We start from the raw sequence: 22,228 nt of genomic DNA, 5'->3' as shown, positions 1-22,228 counted from the left end.
AGCAAAGCAGAACCACGGAAGCCATTCCTAGAAAGCGTGTGGGGGACATCGGCAGAAATGCCCCCAGGACAAAGTTCTTACCGAATCAAAGTGTTCTGTGAGACAACACTAAGGCCCTTTCATGGATCAGCCTTGAACGTTCTCAGGCTAATGGTATCTTTTTCCAAGTATATGGAACAGAAATGTAACTCTACTTACAGGTCTCCCACAACAAGGCACCTGTGGTTCTCAAGTCAGCACTTGCCAAATACTCACAAGCCACCTGCTGTTTGCAGGCCAGCCTCCAATTGATTCTTCACTTCAAAACCCTTCCATATCTTGGTTACAATCTTCCCCAAAATACACACACACACACACAAATCTATCTCCAAATCTAAAAATCACATAACCAGGGCCAGCATTGTGGCACAAGTTAAGCTACCACTTGGGATGTCGGCATCTAATATCAGAACGCCAGACAGCCAGAGTTGGGCCAGGCCGAAGCCAGGAGCCAGGAGCTACTTCCAGGTCTTCCACGTGGGTGCAGGGGCCCAAGTTATTAGGCCATTTTCCACTGTTTTCCCAGGCATATTAGCAGGGAGCTGTACCAGAAGTGGAGCAATTGGGACTTGAACCAGTGCCCATATAAATCAATCTTAAAAAAAATCACCTTCAGGCTATGTGGATAGAGTTTATGAAACATTTAGAGGGGCAGGCACTTGGCTCAACAGTTAAGGCACTCACATCCCCTATCAGAATGCCAGGGTTCAAGTGCCAATGCTCTGTTTCCAATCCAGCTCCTGCTAACGCGCCCGGGGAGGCAGAGGTAATGGTTCAAACACTTGGGTCCCTGCCACTCTCATAGGAGACCCAGATGGAGCTCCCGGCTCCTGGATGTGGCCTGGCCTGGCTCTAGTTGTTGCAGTTATTTGGGGAGTGGACCAGTGAATGGAGGATCTATGTCTCCCTCTCTCTCTCTCTTGCTCTCATTCTGCCTTTCAAATAAAAATAAATATTTTAAAATTAAAAAAAAAATAAATTCTATTGGATACTTTGCTTACCAGTGATGACCAAATACGAGTTTAGGTTTGGTAAAAGTGCAACTAATAACGTGGCATTATAACTCTAAAATAATATAAGATCTGGCCGGCGCCGCGGCTTACTAGGCTAATCTTCCACGTGCAGTGCCGGCACCCCGGGTTCTAGCCCCAGTTGGGGCGCCGGATTCTGTCCCAGTTGCTCCTCCTCCAGTCCAGCTCTCTGCTGTGGCCCAGGAAGGCAGTGGAGGATGGCCCAGGTCCTTGGGCCCTGCACCTGCATGGGAGACCAGGAGAAGCACCTGGCTCCTGCCTTCGGATTGGCACAGCACGCCGGCCGAAGCAGCCATTTGGGGGTGAACCAACGGAAGGAAGACCTTTCTCTCTGTCTCTAACTCTGCCCGTCAAAAAAATAAATAAAATTTAAAAATAATATAAGATCTATACACATACATACAAATGCACACTAAGCCTTCTTTCCCAATTCAACTCTGAAAATTCCCTCCCAGCTGCCTTTTAGGTAAAAGGTCCTGGCTCCAGTGCTGCCGAGGCAGATTTCTCAGCCAAGGCCGGGTCTGATCTTGGATCGCAGTTCCTGTGTAACAGGTGCGGGAAGTCTCCTCCTCAGGACAGCTGCCAACCAGTTCAGAGGGTCACATGAGCAACCCACAGAAGGTAAAGGGCACGGCTCTCGATTCTGCTCTGGCAATGCTAAGACCAGCTGGGATGCCAGTCTAAAGTTGAACAAGGACATTCATTTCCTTTGATCAAATAAATTGAAAAGGATGCATCTTACATTTAAGATGAGACTCTGGGGGCTGGCATTGTGGCATAGCAGGTAAAGCCGCTGCCTGCAATGCCGGCATCCCATGTGGGTGCCACTTTGTGTCCAGGCTGCTCTACTTCCCATCCAGCTCCCTGCTAATGGCCTGGGAAGAGCAGCGGAAGATGGCCCAAGTGCTTGGGCCCCTACACCCATATAGGAGACCCAGAAGAAACCCCTGGCTTTGGCCTGGCCCAGACCTTGCTTTTGCAGCCATCTGGAGAATGAACCAGCAGATGGAAGACCTCTCTCTGTCTCTCCCTCTCTCTGTAATTCTTTCAAATAAATAAATACATCTTTAAAAAATTAGGTTACGAGAACCTTCCAGTTTGAAAGGCAAGTTCCCCTGGTACCCAAACAGCCTCCAGGTGAGCGCCCCGAGTAACAGAAGAACTTGAATTCTGCCAGGCCACGGCTCTGGGGGCAGAGGCATCTGGATGAGGCTCTGCCCCACCACGTTCAGTCAAGCACTCTGAGTTATTTAACTTTTCTCGTTTGTGAATTCTAGAATAAAGGAAGTGACACTGACTTCATGGAACTCCTGGGTGCACAGCACAGGGTGAGGACCTGAGGGGCTCTAAAATTGGCAGCTGTGATTATCACCACTTTACGGGGAGCCCAAGAAGCTCAGATGAGCTTGTAAACAAAGTGCCCAGTTTAACACGTGTGTCAACTGAGGGCCAGCTATTCGGTGACGCAGCCTCGGTGAATAAGGACCAAAAATGAGGTAATGGGCCCCTGAGTCCCAGCTGTGACTACATCTAGATCAACACTTCCTGGCATCAGCGCGGGACCCAGCCCCGGGTGGTCGGCAGTAACTCGCATCGGGTGCCTGTCCTCAGAAGTTAATCTTACTGAATGTTTGGTCTTCCTTTATTGAGCACCTGTATCGCTTACAAACCAGTAACTATAGCATGTATCTCAGAAAGACCCTCAACGGCTATTTCTAAGACACAGAAACTGAGGTAAACGAACTCTGATAGTCTCAGTAAGTGAGGAACAAAATACGAACCAGACGTGAAATACTGTTCTAAGAGACACTCTGTGTCCGTGAAGCATTGCTTGATTTGTCATTGACACTCACTGTCATTATTTAATTCCAAAGAACAAGTCACATGCTTAACACGTGCTAACGCACCTTTCAATTTCCCATCAAAGTCAGGGCTCGTGGCCACCTGCAGCCCCGGATGTGGTAAGAGGAAACAGGTGACATCAGAGAAGCACGAGTGGATGTGGTTCCGGACGTTCTGAATTTCTTCGTGTTGGTGTTCCTTCACCTGCAATGGAGACCAACCATTTACCAAGGACCATTTGGCTTCCTCCACTGGGGCCACCAGAAGTAGAACAAAGGAAGGAAGACGCCCCAACTCTGACACCACGGCGGCCAAAGAGAAAACACAGAGCCCTGAGACGCACGAATGTCCACGTGGGACTGACCTGGCTTGGCTCCCACAGCAAGCACACAGGGAGCGAAGTTTCTGAACAGAGCATGTTGCACAAACACTGAGAACAAGGGCAGGCTTGTGCAGAAAGGACGACCTAACCGGTTGGAGGTGACTGACAAAGGAGTCCTGTGTTTTGATTTTGGGGGAAACAGGCTGGACCCGTTTATGTCCACACCAAACCAAATAAGAAATTTGAATAAAAACAACAGAACTAAGAATTTGAATATGACACTGTAAAGGCACACACAGGACCTGGTCTACGATGTGAAATGGAAGTTATATTCAACGTTCGGGAGCTTCCGCCCACAGTTCTCCCCTACACTCCCTGTGCGTTACATACCATGAATAAATAACACTGGTCTGTGCTAAGACTCATACATATCTAAAACACCGAACATCATTTCCAATCATGTTTTAAAGCAACAGCCAGAGGCAAATGAGCGAGCTGCGCGCCTCTCAGCTAACTCCTCAGAAGGCCGAGCTCCCACTCACCTGCAAACGCTTCTCCAGGAACGCCATGCCCCCTTGCAGCCCATAGCCATATTCGTAAGGGAAGCTCCAGTCCCGAACCAAAAACATCAGTGTCTATTTAGGGAGAGAACAGAGCACAGTGTAATGGTGCGTGGCTGCATTTTCAGGACAGCTGCATTACTTCTCTGCAGGATGCCAGCTTCCTCCAAGGGGACAGGGAAATGTGCTAAAGGATTGCCCTGCTTTTTCTTTTTCTTTTTTTTTAAGATTTATCCTGGAGAGCCAGCGTTGTGGTATAGCGAGTAAAGCCACCGTCTGTGGCATCCTACATGGCATGAGTTTGAGTCCCCACTGCTCCACTTCTGATCCAGCTCCCTGCCAATAGCCTGGGAAAGCAGAAGATGCCCAAGTACCTGGGTTCTTGTACCCACGTGGGAGACCCGGAAAAAGCTCCTGGCTCCTGGCTTCGACCTGGCCCAGCCCTGATCGTTGCAGCCATTTGGAGAGTAAACCAGCAGATGGAAGATCTCTCTCTCTCCACGTCCTCCCTCCCCCACCCCCCACTTTTTTTTTTTTAAAGATTTATCTATTTGAAAGAGTTACACAGAAATATCCCAGTCCAAAGCCAGGAGCTAGGAGCATCTTTCAGGACTCCCACATGCAGGCAGGGGCCCAAGCACTTGGGCCATCCTCCGCTGCTTTCCCATGCACACCAGCAGGGAGCTGCATTGAAAGTGGAGCAGCAAGGATTCAAATGGTGCCCATACGGCACCACAGGTGGCAGATTTACCAGCTACACCAAAACACTGGCCCCGAACTCTGCCTTTCAAATAAATAACATACATCTAAAAAAAATTATTGTTTGGAAGGCAGAGTTACATGGATGTGGGGGGAGATGAGGAGGGAGAGAGAGAGGCAGAAAGAGAATATTCCATCTGCTGGTTCACTCCTCGAGTGGCTGCCAACGGCCAGGGCTGGGCCAGACTGAAGACCAGGAGCTTCATCTGTGTCTCCCACCTGGGTGGCAGGGGCCCAAGCACTTAGGCCCTCCTCTGCTGCTTCCCCAGACACACCAGCAGGGAGCTGGATAGGAAGTGGAGCAGTGAACTGATGCCCACTGGGGATGCCAGTGTTGTAGGTAGCAGGCAACCCACTCTGCCACAATGCCGGCCCCGGGATCTACCTACTTTGTAATGGCTTAGAAACTTCAAACACCGGAAGGACAAGTGCAAGCCAATGTAAGGCCAGCGTATCCAGTCTGTTCTTTTTGTTCGCACAGGTTAACAGGAGCAGAAGGAAGACACTGATGAGGAGATACTCAGCTTGGTGCTCGGCCCTGAGGGTGAGAACGCATAGTGCAGAGGACAAGAGAGAAGACAGCGCAGCCCACACACTGGGTCACAATACCAGACCCGAAGTTAACGTCAAAGAGGAAAAGGATGGGGCTGATGCCGCGGCGAAGTGGGCTGAGCCACTGCCTGCAGCACCAGCATCCTATATGGGCCAGGTTCGAGTCCCAGCTGCTCCACTTCCGAGCCAGCTCCCTGCAGATGGCCTGGGAAAGCAGTGGAAGGTGGCCAAGCTTGGGTCCCTGAACCTGCACACGAGAAGCAGAGGAAGCTCCTGGCTCCAGAGCGGCCAAGCTTCGGCCCTGGTGGCCATTTGGGGCACGAACCAGCAGATGGAAGACCTTTCTGTCTCTCCCTCTCTCTGTAACTTCTAACTCACAGATAAATAAAAATTTTTGAAATAAATTTTAAAAAAGGGAGTAACACATCCTCAAAGCACCGCTCATCTTTGGGGTCAGCACACACTTGCTGTAAGGGGCTGTGTGATAAGCACCGCTCAGCTCTGCGGTGGTGAGCAGAAACAGCCCGGGCGGGACTCCCACACATGCAATGGGCACAGCTTAGCCCCATGAGAACCCAGCGACGGACACTGACGTCTCGGTTTCGGATCACTGACACATCCAATAAAGTATTATTCTCTTTTTCCCGCTTTTTCAACTGTTTAAAAATATTAAAACCATGCTTCACCCATAGCTCATATGAAAACAGGCGGCAGGCCAGATCTGGCCTGGGAACTAAATCCCAGAGTTAATGTTTTACCTGGAAAGGCTTCTGGAAAATTTCATCCATTGCCAGGCGGCCATACTCTGTGAAGAGCTATAAAAAAAAAAAAAAAAAAATGATGGTTTGCAACGCAAAACTACTTAAATGCCTCTGTGGTTATTCTTTAGCCAAGTATTCGGTTAACAGACTGGACACTGCTTCCATGAGACATAAGTTCAGCTTCTAAACACCACAGGCACCATGAACCCCGACATCCGCTTGGCTACTGCCCTCGCACAGCCCACATCCCGGTTTGCCAGCGAATCCAGAATCCAACTGCACGCTCCTTCCACAAGGCCTGACATACTGCAGGAGCCTCCTAAGGGCCCTCCGTGCCGACTCTCGATACAGCAGCATGGTTAGGCCCCACACTGCTTCTACTCAAAACCTTGCAATCTCATCCAGGACAAAGGCCAGTCCTGGGGCAGGCGTCTGGCACAGGGATTCCTCTGCTGCTTGGGGCCTGTGCATCTCATATTCCATTGCCTGGGTTTGAGTCCCTGCTCTGTTCCCAATCCCAGCTTCCTGCTACTGTGCACCATGGGAAACAGCAGGTGATGGTTCAAGGGGTGTCAGCCATCCACGTGGGAGACCCAGATGAGTTCCAAGATCTTGGCTTTGGCCTGGCCAGCCCTGGTTGTTGTGAGCATTTGGGGAGTGAACCAGCAGGTGGAAAGATCTTTCTCTCTCTGTCTCTGCCTTTTAAATGAAATAAATAACAAAATTAAAAAAACAGATTAAAAAGCCAGTCCTACAGTGTGATCCAGCCACACTGGGCCTCCCTGCAGATCCTCAAACACTGGGCACTGTGCCTCAGGGCCTCCGCCTGGCTCCTGATGTCCTACTGACCAGCTGCGTCACCTCTTAGTCTTTACTCAAACGGCTCCTCCTCAGTGAAGACATCTGCGTAAAAAGTGGATCACTAAACCCTGGAACCCCCACAAGACTGGTTTAGGCCCTGACGCAACGGAATGGCCTCTGTAAGACCAGGGTTCACACGGACGTTCACCTCTGTTTCTTCATGGAGCCTCTCTAACGATAACGAAGCAAAGCTTGGAGTTATAAACTCACAGGACAGAGAGGCTGGCAAGCACTGTGAGGGCACACAAGAGCAATTAAAGACATCCTGAATGGAAAGCAAACAAACGACAACTGCCCAGGGTTTTGGCTTTTCCTACACTGCTAAGAAATCTGGGAGAAGCAGGAGCCAACAGGAAACTAACAGATTCTCTCAGCAGAGTCCCTGGTAGGCTCAGAAAACACAAGCACACAGCTACCTTGCAGGAGGGGCACGGCAGAGGGGCTGGAATGAAGGAAGTATCTGGAAGTCTTTATAGAGCACACCAACACTGCCAGATCCCCACCCTCATCCCACCTGCTTCCTGCTCCCGGACAGGAAGTAGACCGCCCGTGTTACCAGGGACGCCACGAGCCAAGGTTCCTGTCTTCCCATAAGAGTTTCAGGGGCCTGAGTCATGGCGTAACAGGTTAAGCCACTGCATGCAATGCCAGCATCCCATATGGGAGCCAGGTTCAAGTCCCAGCTGCTCCACTTCAACCCAGTTCCTTGCTAAGGAACTGAGCAAAGCAGTGAAAGATACCTCAAGTGTTTGGGCCCCTGAACCCACGTGGGAGACCCAGAAGAAGCTCTTGGTTCCTGGCTTCGGCCTGGCTTAGCCCCAGCCATTGGCAGCCACTTGAGGAGTGAAGCAGCAAATGGAAGATTCTCTCGCGCGCGCGCGCTCCTCTCTCCCCTCTCCTCCATCCCTCCCTTTCTGTGTAACTCTTTGAAATAAATAAATCTTAAGAAAAAGGAATTTCGGAAGTGAGGAAGCAAGCCAGTGATGCTTAAGGAAGAGAACACACCTGAGAGGCACCTCGGCCAAGAACTGAGCACACGGTCTGCATCCGTCCGGGTTACTGATGGGTATGGGCACACCTGCCCCTGCCGTTTCTTCCCCCCCACTTCACGTATGAGGTGTTGCAGGGTGGAGGAGGGTGTTCCGGGCGTGAGATTGGGGAAGCTCCTCCAGGGCCTTCATGAGCGCAGTGTTACCAGACCACACAGCCCCCTGGTGCCAGGCTGGGAGGATTCCCTGGAACCCCCACAAGACTATGGACACAGCAGGATCTGCGATGTGTAACTGCCCAGCTGTTGCCAAGGCACACGTCTTCGTTCCTTCACTCGTCCAACAGCACGAACTACCGTGTTTGTTCCTCCGGCCCCTCTCACACACACAGGCTGACGCCTACTTTCCTACCCAACACCTGGAGGATAAACCATAAAAAATCTAGCCCCAGATACCAAACTCAGCTGAGGTTCGCAGTACGTCCCCTACCTTCCTGGAAGCAAGTGCTTAAGTCAAAGTACAGAGACTGAACCAGGAGACACCTTAGCTCCCTTCAGCTGACAGCCCAAGAGTCCAGGTCTGCAAATGCAACAGACGAGCCTCAGAATCGTGCCCCACTGCCGCACGGAGATCCAGTCCAGGACCCAAGGCCACTCTTCTACCAAAGCTCAACTGCTTAGCGGCCCACTCTATGTGCACAGCCATGGACCACAAACCTTTGAGGAAGCCTCAGGCAGAAAAAACAAACAAACAAAAAAACTGAAGGGCATCTGTTTAAGGATTTATTTAATTGAAAGGAAGAGATACAGAGAGACAAGAAGAAGGAAAGAGAGAGAGAAAGAATCTTCCATCCACTCATTCAATCCCCAAATCACCAAAATGGCTAGGGTTGAGATAGGCCAAAGCCAGGAGCCAGGAGCTTCTCCCAGGTCTCTCACATGGGTGCAGGGGCCCAAGTACTTGGGCCATCCTCCACAGCTTTTCCCAGGTGCATTAGCAGGGAGAGGGACAGGAAGTGGAGCAGCCAGGACTCAAACTGTTGCCCATGTGGGATGCAGGCACTGCAGGCAGAGGCTGAACCTTCTACGCCATAACACCAGCACCCAGAGCTTCATCTTGTACCACCGCTGTCATTTTCTTTCCCTGCACTGTCTCTGGTCTCTTGTACACTACTGTGTGTAAACTGTTAAACCTTGTTTTCCCTTTTGTGTAAGTGGCCTCTCCCACTCCTCCACTTCTTCCTCCTCCCATCTTTTCTTTCTTTTCTTCTTTCTCTCCTTCACTACCTCCCTCCTTCCCAGTTTCTACTCTTTGTATCTTCATTCAACCTACTAGGGAAATTTTCTCCAATGTGTGTGTGTGTATATATATACATATATATATATATTATAAGATTTGTTTTATTTATTTGGAAGGCAGAGTTAAGGGGGGTGGAAGGTCTAGATATCTTCCATCCACTGGTTCATGCCCCAAATGGCCACAAATAGCCACTCCAGGGCTGGGCCAGGCCTAAGCCAGGAGCCAGGAACTCCACCAAGTCTCCGATGGGGGTGGCAGGAGTCCAGGTACTTGGGCATCTTCTGCTGCTTTCCCAGGCACAGTATCCAGGAGCTGGACTGAAAGCGCAGCGGCCTAGATGCACACCAGCACTCTGACATGCGATGCTGGCACCACAGACAGCGGCTTTACCCTCTGCACCACAATGCCAGTTCCTCCAACGTATATTCTAACTCTTCCTCCACTGAATTTTCCATGTTTGCTGTTATAATTTCCAGGATCTCTATTTTAGTCTCCATATGTTGCTTTTTAACATAATCCAGTTACTATATCTCAGTTTAAGCAATTCACAATACCTCATCTTTCAGATTTGCATTTACAAAGGATGGAGAAAAACTCCACGTATAAATGCATTATTGGCCAGTGCCGCGGCTCACTAGGCTAATCCTCCGCCTGCGGCGCCGGCACACCGGGTTCTAGTCCCGGTTGGGGCCCCGGATTCTGTCCCGGCTGCTCCTCTTCCAGGCCAGCTCTCTGCTGTAGCCAGGGAGTGCAGTGGAGGATGGCCCGAGTGCTTGGGCCCTGCACCCCATGGGAGACCAGGAGAAGCACCTGGCTCCTGGCTTTGGATCAGCGCGGTGCGCTGGCCACAGCGCGCCAGCCACAGTGGCCATCGGGGGATAAACCAACGGAAAAAGGAAGACCTTTCTCTCTGTCTCTCTCTCACTGTCCACTCTGCCTGTCAAAAAAAAAAAAAATTTTTTTTTCATGCCAAGATCTTATAGGCTTCAGAGAAACAAAACGGTTGGGTAAAAAGGTTCTGGAATCCAATAATCCAGGACTCTGGCACCAACACTTGGAGGCTGGAAGACAGTGAGGCAACGCCTTCACAACTTTTTTTTAAATATTTATTTTGTTTATTTGAAAGGCAGAGTTACAGAAAGAGAGAGGAGAAACTGAGAGCAAGAGAGATCTTCCATCTGCTGATTCAGTCCCCAAATGGCCGCAACAGCCTGGGCTGGGCCAGGCCAAAGCCAGGAGCCAGGAGCTTCTTCCAGGTCTCCCACATGGGTGCAAGGGCCCAAGCACTTGAGCCATCCTCCACTGCCTCCCCAGGCACATTAGCCAAGAACTGGATCAGATATGGAACAGCAGGGACTAGAGCAGGCGCCCATATGGGATGATGGTGTCGCAGGCTACGACACAACACCAGCCCCAGTGCCTTTATGACTCTAACAGAAAATTATCTCCATTCAATAATTCTTAGGTAATATTAAGATATTCTCGGGGGGGGGGGTGGGGGCAGCATTGTGGCACAGTGGGTTAAGTGCTGCCTGTGATGCCAGTATGGGTGCTCATTCCTGTCTTTGCTCCACTTCCAATCCAGCTACTTCCTAATGTGTCTGGGAAAACAGAAGAAGATATCCCAAGTCCTTGGGTCCCCGAAACCAGGTGGGAGACTCAGAAGGAGTTCCAGGTTCCTGGCTTCAGCCTGGCCCAGCCCTGGCCATTGTAGCCATTTGGGGAGGATGCAAGATCTCCCTCTCTCCCTTTCTCTCTAACTCTGCCTTTCAAATAAATAAATAAACCTTAAAAAAAAAAAAGATTCTAAGATCTGCAAGAGTTATCTCCCATTCATCCTTTCTCAGGAACCTACTGGAGAATGAGAATGAACAAGGCATGAAAAAACAAAAGAACAAGTGGGATCCCACTGAAGCATGAAGTGAAAAGCTGCTGCAAGAGCATGGCAGACAGCAGACTCATAGAATGACAACCACTTTATATAACACCCTGACCTCAGAATCAGCCCTTAAGGCATTCTGGTCTGGCTGAAAAGCCCAGAGGGCATTTCAGGCATGGAAAGCCAGGATACTGTGGCAAAAATGTCCTACATGAAGGACCTCGGTGTGTAAGACCCCAGTGGAAAGAAGTGGTCATCAAAGAAGGAGGTACTTTTCTCCGAAGGGAGGAGAAAACTTCCACTTTGCTTATGGCCTTGTCTAAATACTGATAGAGTTTGTGGATTCAAAAGGCTTCCATAGTCTAGGCAGCTCATGTCAAGAGCCTCAGGGGATATATATAAGAGTGTTAACTTAAATTTTTTTTTTTATTTTGACAGGCAGAGTGGACAGTGAGAGAGAGAGAGACAGAGAGAAAGGTCTTCCTTTTGCCGTTGGTTCACCCTCCAATGGCTGCCGCGGCCGGCGCGCTGCGGCCAGCGCACCACGCTGATCCGATGGCAGGAGCCAGGTGCTTCTCCTGGTCTCCCATGGGGTGCAGGGCCCAAGCACTTGGGCCATCCTCCACTGCACTCCCTGGCCACAGCAGAGAGCTGGCCTGGAAGAGGGGCAACCGAGACAGAATCCGGTGCCCCGACCGGGACTAGAACCCGGTGTGCCGGCGCCGCAAGGCGGAGGATTAGCCTAGTGAGCCGCGGCGCTGGCCAAGTGTTAAATTAACAACGAGTCACTGCACACTAACTTCCAATGCAGGACCTCTGTCCTTAAAGAATTGTATTATAATTACATCTAAGTGATCGCAAAAGATGTATCATTCCTGGGTACTTCTTAAAGTTAATTAAGTTTCTAAAAAAAAAAAAAAAAAGTGAAATTAACTTCAAGATGCAATGACTTTGAACAGCCCTTGTCCTGACTGTTGAGGAACAGTTGTGTGTGTGTGTGTGTGTGTGTGTGTACACAAATTGTGGAACTCTTTACTTAATATAGAGTTGGTCTTCTGTGTATAAAGTTAATCAAAAATGGATCTTAGAGAATGGGACTGGGAATGGGAGAGGGAGGAGAAGGGGTGGGAGAGAGGATGGGAGGGAGGGCAGGTATGGTGGGAAGAATCACTATATTCCTAAAGTTGTATTTATGAAATGCATGAAGTTTGTATTCCTTAAATAAAAGGTTTGGGGGGGGGGCAAAAAAAAAAGAAAAACAACTGCATAAAAAAATAAAGTTTCTTTTGTTGTTTTACAAATAAAGAAAGAGACCTACATCTGGCCAAAAAAAAAAAAAAAAAAAAAAAAAGAGTGAGGCAGAGATGACAGCTGCACACCAGCCTAGAAGAGGCTCCAATGGCAGCGGAAGAGCACAGCAGAACCTCAAGGACTAAGAGCTGAGAAGTGTCAGGAGCTATCAGTTTGTAGATGCTCTAGTGACCAGCATATAGGAACCTAAACTGAAATGAAAAAGGAATAAAGGTAATTTCAAGAAATGCAATCGTAGCTCACAATAAGCCTCAGCTGTGAGGAACATGCACACACACAGACACACACACACATACACACACACACCTGTACCATACGGTTAGCATGATTTTTTTTTATTTTTTATCTTTTATTTAATGAATATAAATTTCCAAAGTACGACTCATGGGTTACAATGGCTTCCCCCCCCCATACCGTCCCTCCCACCCACAACCCTCCCCTTTCCCACTCCCTCTCCCCTTCCATTCACATCAAGATTCATTTTCGATTATCTTAATATACAGAAGATCAGCTTAGTATACCTTAAGTAAGGATTTCAACAGTTTGCTCCCACACAGAAACATAAAGTGAAAAATAATAGATGATTTTTTTTAAATGATGATGAAATCAGATCAGTCCTATTGTCATGTTTAATCCCAGTGAGAGTCAAGTTGGGAATTGATAATTTCTTTTTTTTTTTTTTTTTTACAGAAGATCAGTTTAGTGTACATTAAGTAAAGATTTCAATCGTTTGCACCCCCATAGAAACACAAAGTGAAATATACTGTTTGAGTACTCATTATAGCATTAAGCCTCAGTGTACAGCACATTAAGGACAGAGATCCTACATGAGGAGTAAGTACACAGTGACTCCTGTTGTTGACTTTACCAATTGACACTCCTGTTTATGGCATCAGTAATCTCCCTATGCACCAGTTATGAGTTTCCAAGGCTATGGAAGCCCCTTGAGTTCTCCGACTCTTATCTTGTTTAGACACGGTCATAGTCAAAGTGGAGGTTCTCTCCTCCCTTCAGAGAAAGGCACCTCCCTCTTTGAAGACCTGTTCTTTCCACTGGGATCTCACTCCCAGAGATCTTTTTGCCAGAGTGTCTTGGCTTTCCATGCCTGAAATACTCTCATGGGCTTTTCAGCCAGAAGCATGATTTTTTTTAACCAAAACTTGTGATACAATGATTGGAAGAATGAGGGGAAGGAAACTGAGTGAAGAGTGGAGAACCAGAGAGCCGAGTCTGGGGTGGACACTGGCCTGGCGGCTAAGGCACCACCTGGGACGCTCACATCCCAGATCAGGATGCTGGGTTTGTACTTGGCCCCACTCCTGACTCCAGCTTCCCAGTAATGCAGACCCCGGGAAGCAGCAGGACAAAGTAGTCAAAGGGGCTGAGTGCCCGCCACCCCTGCGGGAGACCTGGACTGACTTCCAAGCTCCCGGCTTCAGCCTGGCCCAGCACTGGCCCAGCACGCATGTGAGGAGTGAAGCAGCGGATGGAAGACAGCTCGCTCACTCGCTCGCTCTCTCGCGCTCTCTCCCCCTTCCTCCCTCCCTCTCTCTCTTCCTTTCAAATAAATAATAAATTTAAGTAAAGTTCAAAAGAAAACCTGCTTTTCACATATGTAATGTGTGATGGGTACCTAACTAGGTTAATTTTTAAGATTTTTGTGGATTTCCAGACACACAGACAGCATATTCTCCTTTGTAGCATTTGTAAGTATGCAGTTGCTGGGTCGGCCATCAGCCCTGTCGACTAAGACACGCCCTTTGGCCATGAAGTCCAGTCATTTAACGTGAGTAAACCTCCAGTTCGCAAATCCACCACATCTATCGCCCCTGTTTCCACCAGTGAATGCCCTAATGGTAGCCACACCCCTCGCCCCAGCCCTGCAGTCCATGGCACTGTCACTCATGTGATGCACCAGCTCCCATCCCCGCCCCCAGATACTCCCACTATAACATCTGCAACTTCAGGCTGACGGAGAAGAAACTCTGCTATATTCCCAGCCACTTCTCTGATCGCTGCTTCTACCTCTTTGACTAAAACTTGAGGGAGCAATTTTCCTTGCTAACATCTTAAGCAGTGGCTGTTAGTCTCTCCCAGAATCCTTGTATCTCAGGACCACAAAGTGCGGCTGTGACTGTGTCCTTCCCTTTGTCACTTCTACACCACCCTTCCCCACTGTGATGTAAAAAGCCCTACTCTGTAGGGTCTGTGCTGTTCTGTATGACCTCCTTCCCGCACTTCCTGCCGTCTTCCTGCCAACCATTGTGCCTTCTCACCCACCAAGCCCCAGGCTTCTCCTCTGTCCAAGGCACCGCCACTCAATCCCTGCCTGGCAACTCCTCGCCATGTCACCTCTGGCAATCTCCACATCATGGACTCTGTCACCCGTAACTGTTCCACCTCCGAAGTCACAAATTTAAGCATTTTATTCTAAAACCTCTTTTTAAAAAACTATTAAACTGGCCGGTGCCATGGCTCACTTGGCTAATCCTCCACCTGTGGCACCGGCACCCCGGGTTCTAGTCCCAGTTGGGACGCTGGATTCTGTTCCGGCTGCTCCTCTTCCAGTTCAGTTCTCTGCTGTGGCCTGGGAAGGCAGTGGAGGATGGCCCAGGTGCTTGGGCCCTGCACCCACATGGGAGACCAGGAGGAAGCACCTGGCTCCTGGCTTCGGATCGGCGCAGCGCGCCAGCCACAGTGCACCGGCCGTAGCAGCCATTTTGGGGGTGAATCAATGGAAGGAAGACCTTTCTCTCTGTCTCTCTCTCTGTCTAACTCTGCCTGGCAAAAAAAAAAAAAAAAAAAAAAAAAAAACACCACTATTAAACTAGGGGCTAGTGTTGTGGTGCAGCAGGTTAAGCTGCTGTCTGCAGTGCCAGCATCCCATGTGGATGTGGGTTCGAGTCCCAGCTGCTCCGTCTGCTCCATTTCTGACCTAGCTCCCTGACAATGTGCCTGGGAAAACAGTGGAGGCTGGCCCAAGAACTTGGGCCTCTGAGCCCATCTGGGAGACCCGGAAGAAGCTCCTAGCTCCTGGCTTCAGCCTGGTGCAGCCCTGGTCATTGCAGCATTTGGGGAGTGAACCAGCTGATGGACAATCTCTCTCTCTTTCTCTCTATCCCTCTCTCTCTTTCCCTCTCTCCCCCCATCACTTTGCCTTTCAAATAAATAAATCTTTAAAAGAGAGAGTGATGACTCCACAATGTGAAACATGGTTCTTAGAGAGGAGAGACTGGAAACACTAAGGTCAGTGGGAAAGCTATCCTAAGATCACATACGAGGGAATCCTTCCAAGAACTACGAGACTGTGGAGGACAAAAAGAATCAGGACAGGCTGGTGCTGAAACGAGTACGGGAAAGGTACGCTTAGACACGAGCAATCAGAGGGTGGAGCTCTCGAGAACAGTATCAAAGGAAAATCCTGTAACTGTGTCATCATTTCCTTACCACCTGTTTAGGGCGAAATGTCTCCTGCAAAAAAATATGGTGACATCCTCACACCCAGCACCCAAGAACAAGACCTTATTTGGAAGGAAACATGCTCGTCATGAGTTGAAGACAAGGTCGCTGGGGTGGGCCCTCCTCCAGCATGACTGGCGTCCTCACAAGAAAACAAAAACACAGAAAGGAGAATGACACAGAACGACACGGAGGGAAGCCAGTGGCCCTGTGAAGACAGAAGCGGAGCCCCGAGGGCTGCAACTGCAAGCTGAGGACGGCCAAAGGTGCCAGCAGCTACCAGAAGCCAGGCCGTGGCAAGAAGAGATTTTACCCCCCAGGCTTCAGACAGCACGGCCTGTCGACCCCTTTATGTGCGGCTTCTGGCCTCACACCCGGGAGACCAACCACTTCTGTTGTTTTCAGGCCCTTGTCCATTCAGCACCTCAGGTGAGAGGTGAGAACGTGAGAGCTGTGTCTACTGCAGACAACTCTAACCCGGGATCTCTTCCTCACACTGGGTAGGCACGCAAACAATGTGTGAAAGGAAGGAGCTTAGAAGGTACATTTCCGTGGCTCGCTGACCAACTAAGCTTTGCTGGAATGCTTCATGGGGCAACCATTCTCAACCGCTGCGCCAGGAGGCTGACACTGAACCACTGATGGTGAGTACAAGCTACTGCTCTTAGAGCAGCACTGAGGCCAAAGCTTAAAAATCACCTTCTTTGGTTTTTTTAAAGGAACACAGGGACTGGTGTCACAGGTAAAACTGCCACCTATAGTGCCAGCACCCCACATGGTGCTGGTTCTAGTCCCAGCTGCTCCACTTCCAATCCAGCTCCCTGGTAATGGCCTGTGAAAACAGTAGAAAATGGTGCAAGTCCTCAGGCCCCTGTACCCACGTGGGAGACCCTGAAGAAGCTCCTGGCTCCTGACTTCAGACCTGCCCAGCTCTGGCCATTGCAGCCATTTGGGGAGTGAACCGGCAGATGGAAGAATTCTCTGTCCCTTCCTCTCTCTCTCTCTCTCTCTCTGAAATACTGCCTTTCAAATAAATAAATAAATCTTTAAAAATAAAATAAAGGAATACAAAATACACTAAGCCGAGGAAACCCCTACAGTGAGGACAGCCACAGTCACTTGGTGCCGATGTGTTTCCTGGGGGTGCACAGGAGAGGCGGTCTCAGGAGCACTGCAGGACTGCACCCAGCCCTGGGCTCCCTCTGAGGGGTTTTGCAGGACAAACAGGTGAGAACCAGGGCTACAGAGAACGGAAGTCACGTGACAGCAATAACAAGGGCCCTCAGGTACCACGAACATTCTGCTCTCCGGGCCTCTGACCAATCCCCACCTCCTCGCTTACCTCACCTCCCCGGTTTACCACCACAGCTCCATGACCAGTCTCCCTGAGCGCACCCTTACCACCCGCCACCCCAAAATCCAAACACAGCAGCCAGAATGTGGGGTAACATCAACCCTTCCCGGCTCCAAGCCCTGTGCTGTCCCGACCTCCCCGCCGCTCCGACTGCATCGCTTGGCCCCTTCCGTCACTCGCACTGGCCTCCTCGCCGTTCCCTGGTCCTGAAGGGAAGGCCACTCCAGCTCGGGGCCTTTCTTCCTGCTGCTCGGCACCCCCAACAACAGATCCGAGGACTTACTCCTGCACTGTCTCTGCCATCTGCCCTAATCAGTCAGGGCTTCTCTGACCACCCCAGCGCCACACCAGCAAAACGAGCGTGGGATTACCACGAACCGGAAACCTGCATCCACATTTCAATCTCCTGATAAAAACTACTCGGTTCTAAATTTTTTCTTAACTTTAAAACTTTTCAAAATTATATAGTACGGTGTTACAATTCTGATGAGACATACACACCTGCAGCTGCTGAAGGTCATCTTCCTGAATGTTCTGGGACAAATTGTAGATCTAGAAAGCAAAATTCCACATTGATACGACTGGCCGATTTCTGACATCTGAATTAAGCCTAGGGCACTGAATAGAAGCTCTGCACAATGAAAGACGTGCACATGAGAACATACTAGAACCATTACTTTGAAAACGTAACAGTCACATTATCTGTATCTTGGAAAACTATGTACAAAAGGTTGAAATTGCAAAATTCTTCCTTAACAGTTTTTTTTTTAAGAGTTTTAGGAGCTCTGTTTCTTTTCTTTTAAAGATTTATTTGAAGGACAGAGTTACAGAGAGAGGTAGAGACAGAGAGAGAGAGGTCTTTCATCCGCTGGTTCACTCCCCAGATGGCCACAACAGCCGAAGCTGTGCTGATCCGAAGCCAGGAACGTCTTCTGGGTCTCCCATGTGGGTGCAGGGGCCCAAGGACTTGGGCCATCTTCCACTGCTTTCCCAGGCCATAGCAGAGAACTGGATCGGAAGAGGAGCAGCCGGGACTAGAACCGGCGCCCATATGGGATGCCGGCACTTCAGGCCAGGGATTTAACCCGCTGTGCCACAGCGCCGGCCCCTCTTCCTTAACAGTTTAAAATATGGTTTTCTGGGGCTGACCCGGCAGCCTAGTGGGTTAAATGGCTGCCTGCAATGTAGCAGAGCACCAGAGTGCAGGCTGCTCCATTTCAGATCCAGCTTCCTACTGAAGGCAATGGAGGATGGCCCAAGTACTTGGACCCCTGCCACCCACATGGGAGACAGGATGGAGTTTCAGGCTCCTGGCTTCAGCAGGGCCCAGCCCCAGCCACTGCAGCCATGTGGGGAGTAAACCAGAAGATAGAAGCGTGCGCGCATACGCGTGCTCTCTCTCTCTCTCTCTCTCTCTCTCTCTCTCTCTCCCCCCCTTTGCCCATCTCTCCCTTTCTCTCTGTAATTCTGCCTTTCAAATAAATCTTAAAAAACAGAATAAAGAAAATATCACATTCCTAAGTTTTCTAAGTAGTTTTCCAAATCTACACTTCCATGTGATTTATTTCTATTTTTACTTTTCACACATTTCTTGGAGCATTTTATATATAATTACGATCAAAGTGGAAAGACAGTTCAGCTCCTTCTGGAGCTTCTAAGAGCGTAACTTCCTCCTGAAGTCTAGAAAGAGCGTTCACATTTGACCCCAGGGCTCGTGAACAGAACAGTAGCTGAAACTCGGCATCTGGCTTTGGCTTATTCCCCTCGCAAACACTTTTCCAAGTCACGTAACTTTACCTGGACAGAACTAGTCATGGTACTCAGAGCAAAGATGGTGGCACAGTCTTTCACAGTCGACTGGCTGTCAAATGCCCCCTGGGTATCCATCAGAACAACGGCAACCTGAAACACAGGAAAATACAAGCAGAAGACATTACTGTGAGAAGGGGGAAATGTGAGGAGAAATCTACACGTACAGGTAACGTCTGTAGGAGCCTTAAGCTCCTGCTTGTGGGTTCTATCAGAAAAGGCTGTGACCAGAGCACCTTGCAGCCGACACCTGCTCAGACCTGCTGAGATTTGCCGGAGGTGCACGGAGCACTGTGGGAGTGGGGAAACCATCCCAGCAATCCAGACAGCCACTCGCTGCCAACGGTGAGCTCACTACCCAGCCAGTCACCTACATGCCTTTTGTCATTCAAAAGCAAGTGGCACAGCGCAGGCATCCCATATGGGTTCTGGTTCGAGACCCGGCTGCTCCGCTTCCTGTCCAGCTCTCTGCTATGGCCTGGGAAAGCAGTAGAAGATGGCTCAAGTCCTTGGGCCCCTGCACCCACGTGGGAGACCCAGAAAAAGCTCCTGGCTCCTGGCTTCGGATGGGCACAGCTCAGGCCATTGCGGCCATCTGAGGAGTGAACCAACAGATGGAAGACCTCTCTCTCTCCCTTCCTCTCCTCTCTCTGTGTAACTCTGACTTTCAAATAAATACATAAATCTTTAAAAAAAAAAAAAAAAAGCAAGTTCTGAGTACTAATTTGACTTAGTTTACATTTATAGGCTGGGATTTGGGAGAGGGGGACAACTGTAAGGCTGCATTCACTTCTCCGATTTCTGGTGTTTTCTGCTTGCTTGATAAAATTATTTCAACTTCAACAAAAGATATAGCAGGACACAACAAAGATGCCAAATGAAAGCAAGGAGACTCCAGGCTGTCACCGCCCTACACCGAACACAGCAGGGCTTTGTCAAACTTCAGGGTGCCCAAACAGCTGATGACTCTATCCATTCCCACTCTAAAAACAATGTACGCAAAATGTTAAATAAGGTGCACACTTATACAACTTGTTATCCTTATACAACTTGCTATGATCTTCAGTCATATAATTTAAAAAATAAGTTTCAAATTCGTGTATAAAGTACCCAGTTCCAAGACGAGACAGGGTTAATACAGTCACAAAGAGAAGTAAATTCATCAGTGAGTGCCTGATTCTTTTTTAACACCTGTATTACTGCAAAAGCCAGCAAGGAAGCTTTCTGTGAAATTCTGCTGAGCCATAGTCAAAGCACTTCAGAGTCAAAGCATTCTGTTATGGTAACAAACATAAATGAAAATATTACAAGGTATTCTTATTCTTAGAAACTGTAACATAACTTTCTATGGTTTATATTCAGGTCTCATTCATCACATTATTTATTTTTATTTTCTTTTTTTTTTATAAGATTTATTTTTTATTTGAAAGAATTACACAGAGAGGAAAGGCAGGGAGAGAGATAGAGAGGTCTTCCATCCACTGGTTTACTCCCCAAATGGCCTCAACAGCCGGAGCCAGGCCGATCCGAAGCCAAGAGCCAGGGAAATTCTTCCGGATCTCCCACGTGGGTGCAGGGGCCCAAGGACTTGGGCCATCTTCTACTGCTTTTCCAGGCCATAGTAGAGAGCTGGATGGGAAGAGGAGCAGCCAGGACTTGAACTGGCACCCATATGGGATGGCGGCACTGCAGGCGGCGGCTTTACCTGCTGTGCCACAGCACCAGCCCCTTTTTTTTTTTCATATCCTAACCCAATATTGTGGTAGAAGGAATACGATAAAAATTCAAGCAAAAGACAGTCTTATGCAGAAAAGAAACCATTTTGAAACCAAATAAAGTTTCTAGCCTGAATACATTGAAAACTAATGAGAGACATAGAAAACTTTATCCTGTCTGTATTTTATCCACTGTGGTAAGGACACTAGTAAAAATGAGTAATCAAGACTAATCACAGGGGCCAGCACCATGGCACAGGTTAATCCTCCACCTGCAGCGCTGGCATCCCATATGGGTGCTGGTTCAAGTCCCGGATGCTCCTCTTCCAATCCAGCTCTCTGCTGTGGCCTGGGAAAGCAGGAGAAGATGGCCCAAGTGCTTGGGCCCCTGCACCCTCATGGGAGACTGGGAAAAAGCACCTGGCTCCTGGCTTCGGATCAACACTGTTGCGACCATTTGGGGAGTGAACCAATGGAAGGAGGACCTTTCTCTCTGTCTCTCCCTCTCTCTGTCTGTAACTCTATCTCTCAAATAAATAATAATCTTAAAAAAAAAAGAAAAGAAAAAGACATCGCAGATGGGACAAATGGATTTCCACATGCAAAGGAATGATGCTGGATCCCTACCTCATACCATATGCAAAAATTAACTCAAACTAGATCAAAGGCCTAAATGCAAGAGGTAAAGACATAAAACTTTTTTTCTTTTTAGATTTATTTGAGAGGCAGAGTTACAGAGAAAGAGAGACAGAAAGAGATCTTTCATCTACTGATGCACTCCCCAAATGGCCACACAGCAGTGGCTGGGCCAGGCCAAAGCCAAGATTAGAAGTGGTGGCTTAAGTCAATGGGCTGCAACTCTAGCACCCATTCTGCGAACTATTAAAGACTAGTTGTATGTTGAAAAAAAATTTTACATCTGAGTAACTTATCTTCTTTTTTCTTTTTTTTAAGGTTTACTTTTTATTACTTGAAAGGCAGAGTTACAGAGAGAAAGAGACAGAGAGAGAGAGAGGTCTTCCATCCATTGGTTCACTCTCCAAATGACCGCAATGGCTGGAGCTGGGCTGATCCAAAGCCAGGAGCCAGGAGCTTCACCAGGTCTCCAATGGGGGTACAGGTGCCCAAGCACTTGGCCATCTTCCACTGCTTTCCAAGCCAGAAGTAGAGAGCTGGATCAGAAGAGGAGCAGCCAGGACACAAACCCACACCCATATAAGATGCCAGCACCACAAAGGCTTAACCTACTATGCACAGCACTGGCTCCCATAAGACCCTTAAAAGAAAACAGGTGTAGGGGCCAACATAGTAGCAGAGTGGGTTAAGACACTACCTGCAATGCCAGCATCCCAAATGGGCACTGGTTCAAGTCCAGGCTGCTCCACTTCCAAACCAATTCCATGCTAATGCACCTGGCAAGGCAGCAAAATATGGCTTACTTGCTTGGGCTCTGGCCACCCATATCAGAGACCCAGATGGAGGTCCAGGCTCCTAGCTTTGGTCTGGCCCAGCCCCAGCCACTGTGGTTGTTTGGGGAGTGAACCAGCAGATGGAAGATTCATTTTCTTTCTCTTTCTCTTTCTCTTTCTCTTTCTCTTTCTCTTTCTCTTTCTCTTTCTCTCTCTCCCCCCCCCCCTTTCTCTCCTCCTCTCTGTAACTCTTTCAAATACATAAAGTAAATATTTT

At 48.9% G+C, this 22,228-nt stretch overlaps 1 protein-coding gene across 3 annotated transcripts in view; it reads right to left on the bottom strand.

Moving 5' to 3' along the window:
• The window catches only part of ATL3 (atlastin GTPase 3), a 56,255-nt gene that overhangs the window by 11,937 nt on the left and 22,090 nt on the right, over positions 1–22,228 (bottom strand). For all 3 annotated transcript variants that reach the window (XM_008274336.5, XM_051833087.3, XM_089325897.1), the window contains 5 exons: positions 18,816–18,920; positions 17,520–17,570; positions 5,864–5,920; positions 3,777–3,869; positions 2,978–3,116 (listed from right to left, as the gene is read on the bottom strand). In XM_008274336.5, the coding sequence (XP_008272558.4) occupies positions 2,978–3,116; positions 3,777–3,869; positions 5,864–5,920; positions 17,520–17,570; positions 18,816–18,920 (445 nt within the window). The remainder of the gene's footprint in view (positions 1–2,977; positions 3,117–3,776; positions 3,870–5,863; positions 5,921–17,519; positions 17,571–18,815; positions 18,921–22,228) is intronic.

This window comes from Oryctolagus cuniculus, chromosome 1, assembly GCF_051225735.1.
Source record: "Oryctolagus cuniculus isolate XC-2025 breed Fujian yellow rabbit chromosome 1, ASM5122573v1, whole genome shotgun sequence".
NCBI classification, from domain to species: domain Eukaryota; kingdom Metazoa; phylum Chordata; class Mammalia; order Lagomorpha; family Leporidae; genus Oryctolagus; species Oryctolagus cuniculus.
This window is presented reverse-complemented; position numbering and strand designations above follow the sequence as displayed.